At 45.7% G+C, this 7,237-nt stretch overlaps 1 protein-coding gene across 1 annotated transcript in view; it reads left to right on the top strand.

The window, feature by feature from the left end:
- The first annotated feature begins 1,458 nt into the window (after nucleotides 1-1,458).
- Nucleotides 1,459-7,237, top strand: part of sema4f (sema domain, immunoglobulin domain (Ig), transmembrane domain (TM) and short cytoplasmic domain, (semaphorin) 4F) — a 71,115-nt gene continuing 65,336 nt past the window's right edge. The window contains exon 1 of the mRNA XM_062516368.1: nucleotides 1,459-2,208. Within this exon, the coding sequence (XP_062372352.1) occupies nucleotides 2,121-2,208 (88 nt within the window). The 5' untranslated portion in view covers nucleotides 1,459-2,120. The remainder of the gene's footprint in view (nucleotides 2,209-7,237) is intronic.

Genomic DNA, 7,237 nt, shown 5'->3' with positions numbered 1-7,237 from the left:
GGCTACTTCAAGACTCTCCCCTCCTGATTGGTTGAGACTGAAATGTATGCGCGTCCAACGGAGGGGGTGATGTTAATTTCAATTTGAAGGGGGGCAAAGTGAGGGCAGTGGCATGCATGACTGTCAATTGTCAGGTCATCTGTCAGGCCTCAGGTCAGTTTAAGGGTTTGATCTCTCAGTGGGTTTGATTAAGATGTGGTTTACCCTGATCTGATCCAATATCAGGGTCTCTACAGGACACCTCTGCCCGGGGCTGCCAAGAGAATCAAGGGCAGCTTATCCCAGCATGCTGTTTTGCACTCCTGCCTTTGGGCATTTGGATCCTGCGAGATGACAGCTTGAGGAATATTAGGAGATCTGAGCATCAGAATACTACTCACTTGTATGTAGATGAGGCTGAGACATAGCAATGAATTTCCTTTGCATATGAAAACACTTTACTGTTACAAGACTTTCTCAGGCTTATTGACCACATGTCCAACAGCTGTACGAAATACATTTGTTGAACGCAAAAGATTATTTTCAAGTCGTTTGATTGTTTCTACTTACAGTACGATCTAATTTTGGCCGCGAAACTGTGGGTTTATGGTGTACATACGCACCTGCCCGGTAGAGGGCGCGTTTACCCCGATACACGCTGGATGCAGAAAAAGGAATGCTCTGTTTGGGTTTTCGGCATTGATTGCTTTTAGCATTTATTTCCCTGGGAAACTATGATTTCTAAAGAGTAATCGTGTCATTCACTGCCCGTGTAATCTCGCGGTCGTATTTTACTTTATTTGTGCGCCCGCCATCACCTCTGACCTCCCCACGCCTCCACACATCCAGTCCCAGCCCCGTCTTTTGTCCAGCGTGCGCCCATTGAAATCCTGAAAGCACCGGCGCCTGTGATCGCGCTGTTCTTGTGCGGATTACACAGAGACAGATGGACACCGTGCCCTGTCTTAACCAAATCCTCTCTCACATCGCAGAAAAAAGCAAGACCCTCAAGAGAAGACATATTATTGGCCCTTTGCTTTTGTTGACATCTCATTCGTCACGTCGGCCTCCCCAAGACATTTAAAGTCACATAACAAAATCACACATGATTTAGTGATGAATTTAGTGATGAATAGCCTATATGTTTCCTATATCGTATCGGCCCAAGATTTAAAAATGAAATATTATAATGAAATATAACACACTAGCTTAGAAGCTTTTTTTTTTTTTTAATAAATATGATATGTGAAATTGTGATAATAAGCAACATTACGACAACTATTTAATTCAGGCCCATTTGATTATAGCCTAAATTCACTTCTACAGCTGTTATTGGAATAACATCATCATTATTTTCATAGCCTAATCTGGCTGCATGTCGTTTTACCTGTTGTTTGTAGGCGTCGTTCCAAGCGGGCGGGGCAAGGAGAGATTTGACAGGGAAATCGGCTTCAGACGCGGTGTGTGTGTGAGGCATTACAGAGCCTGCCTGGATATCCGAGACGAATACGCGCTGATTGTGGTCTTCATTTCGCCAAAGAAAATATTCGGCTGTCGGCTGTATACGGGTTCTTCTGGACTTGTCAATTGCCGACTGATTGGACTGTATGGACTATGTTTCCGGAAATTTAAATGGAACCAAGCCACATAGCAGCCAAAGAGAGAGTGAGCGCTGTTGTGTGCGATAAAGGATTGTAGCGAGGGACATTGCGCTGACAAGCGCGTGTATTTAATTGCACTTATTTTAAAACAATTTCAACTTTTACTTTGCTTTGATAGTTCTATTTGATTGTGGTTTCTGACGTTGATTTGTTTCAACATTTGCACTTTTACGCGTTTTGTAGGCGAGGCAACTGCTTCTTGTGCAGAAGCCACCAACTGGCCATAACGGGACAGCTTTTTGGACACATTTGATCTCATTCATCTGCATTCTCACAATTTTGTGTTTTATTTTCTTTATGGTAATATAGCAGAATAATTAAAACACACTGAACCGTACGCTGGGACATTATCCAAAATAAGCTTTGCAGTCTCACATTTGAATTCAACGTACCGCCTGGGAGAAGAATGGTTCGCAGCTGAGACCGATCACTGGACGGTAAACCCGGACCAATACTTCGTGTTGCTCTGCTTTTCGGAACATGAAGGCGGCTGACTGTCTCAACGTTGGGGTATTGTTGCTGTGTTTTCTCCAATGCTCCCGGGCAGCCACGCTGAACGGCTATGGAGGTGAGTCCCGCACACCACTCATGCACTAAACGGAGAGCCGTTGGAGACTGTTTGACACACGAGCGTCTTTTGAAATATGAGCAGGAAAGCAGGTGTTGAACCTGTGTGAGCGCGTGGAGTTAACAGGCTATTCAACATATTATGGAGCTCTTTAACTTATCCAACTACCCTGCCAGTTACCTATCCAAAACTGGCTCTTTTGGCTATCCGCACAAGCCATGCATGAAGGGAATGCCAGGTGCTTTGTGTTTAGTGACAGGTGCAACGCTGTGCAATTTTAGTCATGTGATATTTAAACATCATTCTTCATAGATAGAAAGAAGTTTATTAACGTGAGGCCACTTTGGAGTTATAATAGCTTTCAACTTATGTACCAGAAAAATGAAAATGGGCTTTTGTCCATTTGTTGTCCGTTTGTTTTCGTATACCCGCATATTATGGTCAAGCCTATACGAAAGTCGTCCATCTCTCATGTAAATAGCAAGCCATAAATTGCATGGGTCATCATGGGAAGTTCTGACAATCGGTTCTTTGTGCCACTGCCCTCCTAGGGTCATCTTTGCCTCTCATGTCCGATTCTCCACTCTCTATCCCCCCTTTTCTTTTTAAAAACGAATTTTCATGAATTTAAAGGCAAGTCGTATGAAACTGGACTGAGGAAACATAGAAACAAGTCCTGGAGCTTTGGTGAGGCAGATGTCACCACTAGCCTATGACCGCTCTCTGCTTATGTTGGGGCGAGGGCAAATGTTCGCCATGTGACCGTGTTTACATGTGGACCCGCACATACACCGTGTACTGGGCGCAATTGCGTCATGGTGCCAAAGTGATGCGCGAGTAGAACCGGCCGGAGATATTCCCTTAAAAAAAAAAAAATAATGATAACGTCCCGCGACTGAAACACTTGGTGTTCTGCTCAGTATCTATTGCATAACGCGGGGAAGACTTGACAGTTGTTTGACTGAAAAAAAAAAAGTGGAGTGGAGAACGTCTCGCTCATTTGGACAATGCGAATCATTTCAAGCGCGCCTTTAAGCCCCCCGGTCCGTGCAGATGTCGCCTGAGAAACAGATGCAGAATGTGACTTTTCATGCTCTCTCGTGAATCAAATATCTGGGCTGAAAGACGCGGGCGAGGGGGCGGGTTGTTGGTCTATATGGGTTAGTGCAGCCTTTTCTTTTCGGAAAATTTGTCATGCTTGGAAGAGGCTTTGGTATATGCTTAGAAACGTATGAATGCCAAATTCCATCTGTTCACCTTCTTTAAGATAGGGTATGTTTTCGAGCCACACAGAGAACACAATGAGGAAGTCTTAATGAAATCTCAATCATGAACCCCACCTCAATCAGATGCCCTTTGAATACTGCCATGGTTTCATGATTGCAGCAGCTTTTTGTAATGACCTCTTGAACACATGCAGTGCAATCAGCCATCACTGGAAACTTCCATAGCTGCATAAACAAGTCTGAGCTGTGTGTGTGTGTGTGTGTGTGTGTGGTGCGCACTCTTAAGAAAGAGCTCTGCCCTGACCCCTAGTTCTTTACCCCACTCAGTTTCACTCGGTTAGCGGCGACTCTTAATACCTCTCACATGAGCCCGATTAGCGTCCAGAAACACAATGGCTCCGAGAAGCGGGCTCCCAGAGAGTTGTGACATTACGGGGAGTTAGTGTGTGTAGAGAACTCTCACAGCCAAGGGTCCTCAGAGCGACACACACACACACACACACACACACACAGTGCCCGGCAGTGATGGGCAAAATGTAGTGAGTGAAGCTATACAAGCTACTTTATAAGCTACACTTTTAAGTAAGGAAATGACAATTTTTCATGTAGATCTGTGTTCCTTGGGTCAGACCGAAAACCAAAACCAAAGCAACTGGCATAGCAGCCAGGCAGCTACAGCGCTACACTTTGGGGGCATGAACATGGCGGCTGAACATGCGCTACACTTTGGGGGCATGAACACGGTGGCTGAACATGCCCCCTGAGTGTGGCACTGTAGCTGCCTTGAAGCTCTGACTGTTTGAGCCAAGCAACTCAAACTAGGTAAAAACCGGTTGTTTTTTTTGTACCTACAGTACTCCTTACCTCAAGCAGCGGAGATCGCTGGGTTTCTCCTTTAAAAGTAGCTTGCAGAGTAGCTTGTAGCTTCGCTCACTGCATTGTGCCCATCACTGCCGGCCACTGTGTGTGTGTGTGTGTGTGTGTGTGTGTGTGTGTGTGTGTGTGTGTGTATGTGTATTGTGCCCATCAGACCGTGGGGGACAGGCTGAAAAAGTGTGTGTTTGAAACAGTGTGAGCTCAGCTGTGTGATCCTGGGTAAGGTTTTCCTCAGATATTGCCCAAGGCAAGTTGTTGAAGGTTGACTGCAGCAGTGATAATTCTGATGAGGTTTTGAGTCATGGCATCTTCCCCAAGGGATTTTGATCAGATTTTGGCTTGTAGCCTTATACACACATGCCTGGTATTTTTGGTGTTTTCAGAGATAGTGTGCCATGCTCTCTCTCTCTCTCTCTCACACACACATACACACTCTCTCTCTTTCTCTCTTTCTTTCTCCCTCACTTTGCTGTCATTATTTACTCAATTTTCTGGCAAAATGCATTACTGTGACTATCCGTATCAGCCGTATTCTTCAATTCAATATGCTCTCCCAAGAGAGCATGACGCTTGGCGAAGGGGTTTCAGTCTTCAAGGGCAAGCATTCAAGGGGACATGTATGTGTTGGTGTGTGTGTGTGTGTGTGTGTGAGTGTGTGTGTGTGTCTTGAGGAGACAGAGCTTCTGATTTAGTCAATAGGGAGGGGAGGAGACCACCTCAGCACACCCATATCGGGTCAAGACCTGGCATTCCCTAAGGGTCACACACTCCTACTACATAGGAAACTGAGCATTGTCCGTCAGCAGAAAACCTTATGAAAACATGTCTCAAATGTTTGAGCCCTCCTTTCTATGAAACCGTGTATTGTCAGAAGCAAAAGGCCACCAGTAATGTAAGCAGTACAGCTTAAATACAACGCATTGAGCAATTCTGCATTAGCCTACTGTGGGAAGTTTTTCATCGGGGGTTAGGGTTTATGCTTACAGTGTCTACAAGCAAGCAGTCCTCCACACCCCCTCACAACGTTTTCTAGAATTTTCTCATCGCTTAAAAGGAATTAATGAGCTTTCCTAAGCCTGTGGTTTGGCTTAAGCTATTGTTAAAGAACGACGTTATTTTTTTAAAAGGAGCAGCAACCTCAAGAGACTACAATAAATTGCATTTTTAATTCCACATGTACATTATAAAATGGGTTTTTGAGTCATACTTTCAAAGCGCTGCGCTGATTTCATTAACTTCTCTCAAGGACGACTTCATTTTAACCACAGGGTATTAAAAAAAACGACAAGGTAAGCTGACTGTCGGGGTTTTCGGCAGAGGAGAGGTGAAGCGGCTGGACTTGACCTCCAGACGGTGACATGAAAGAGACAGACAAATAGGTTTGGGGGTCAAAGGTCGCTGTGCCCCAATAGGAGAGGCGCACAAGATTGATTCGGAGCGTCAGCAGCACCCACGGATTCATATTCATGCTGGACCCCCCGAATCTCACCTTCAGACCCCATCTAGCATTAACCACATCAGCAATCATTTTTTAATCTTTACAAATTGGGTTGAGATGTATTTTCCTTTTTTCATGGCCATGCTTTTCATTTAGTTATTCCCTTCACCAATGTACCAACCTTTGGATCTGAATAGACCTAAAAAGTGTGTTAAAAAAAGATAAGGGAATTGGTTAAAAAAAAAAAAGATAAAGGGTATGGCTATCTCACCAATGTCAATACTGAATTCATTATTTCTATTTTCTGCTTTAGCCACGTGTGCTCTTTAGCTTTGCTACACTGTCCGTTAGCGCTGATTCATTTCACAGAGAGCCATCTGTTCAATCATTGCATAAAGCGGACGAGAGAATGGCTGGAGCCAGAGAGAGAGAGGGAGAGAGAGAGAGAGAGAGAGGGAGGGAGAGAGAGCGTAGTGTCCGAGTCGGCAGGAGTGATGTTTACTCTCCGTCTGTCTCTTAGACAGCGCACGGTCTGGGTGATCTATAATGACGGCGAGGCCGTGTACAGGCACGCTCTGGGTGTTTGTCTGAGGGTGTCGGAGTTGGGGATGTGTGTGGGGGGGTGGTGGGAGTCGGGGTTGGAAGTTGAAGGATGTGCGGTTCCCTCAGCGTGTCTCTGATGTCCGTAATGTAATGGAGACTTGGGTGGATGTTCGAGGGGTCATCGTGTCAGTCGTTTTCTCATAAATACACATGTTCTCCTCCCTCTCTCTCTCTCTCGCTCTCTCTCTATCTCTATCTCTCTCTTTGTATCCTTCTTACTCTCTCTCTCTCCCTCTCTCTCTCTCTCTTTCCATCACTGTGTCTGTTCCACACACACACACACACACACACACACACATACACACACACCATTATTCATCTGGTATTGGCTCAGTGGGACTGTAGACTTCTTCTGTCTAGTGCAATGCCTCGCAATGCAGCTCAAGTGTGACACTTCTTTTCATTATTCTCGTATCTCTCTGTTTTTCTCGCTATCTGTATATATGTGTGTGTGTGTGTGTGTGTGTGTGTGTGTGTGTGTGTGTGTGTGTGTGTGTGTGTGTACATGTGTGTAGGCCTGCATATCAGAGGGACACTACAAATGCCCCATAGACACATTCCAAACCTGTGACGGCGCCTTTACAGCCAAACATCACAGTGTCCCATCTCTAATCCACCAGCTGCGATCTTAGACACCCAGTCTTCCATTCATGCACGACACCAGAGACGTATTGTTGAACTGAGGAGAAAAGGCGCGCGTGCCTACCTGACGTGGGCGCCGACAAGGCATTGTAGTGTGCCATCGACCGCTGCCGTGGCGACGCGCGCCACGGCCACACACTGACAGGAGTGGCGTCACTCGAGTGGCATAGCTGGCACCAGCGCTCGCATTGCTCGAGGCTGTGGCATTTAAAAGATGGAATGCCGTGATAGTTCAGCCCTCCCG

This window comes from Sardina pilchardus, chromosome 16, assembly GCF_963854185.1.
Source record: "Sardina pilchardus chromosome 16, fSarPil1.1, whole genome shotgun sequence".
Taxonomy (NCBI): Eukaryota; Metazoa; Chordata; class Actinopteri; order Clupeiformes; family Clupeidae; genus Sardina; species Sardina pilchardus.
Note: the sequence above shows the minus strand (reverse complement) of the source record. Positions and strands in the feature narration are given on the sequence as shown.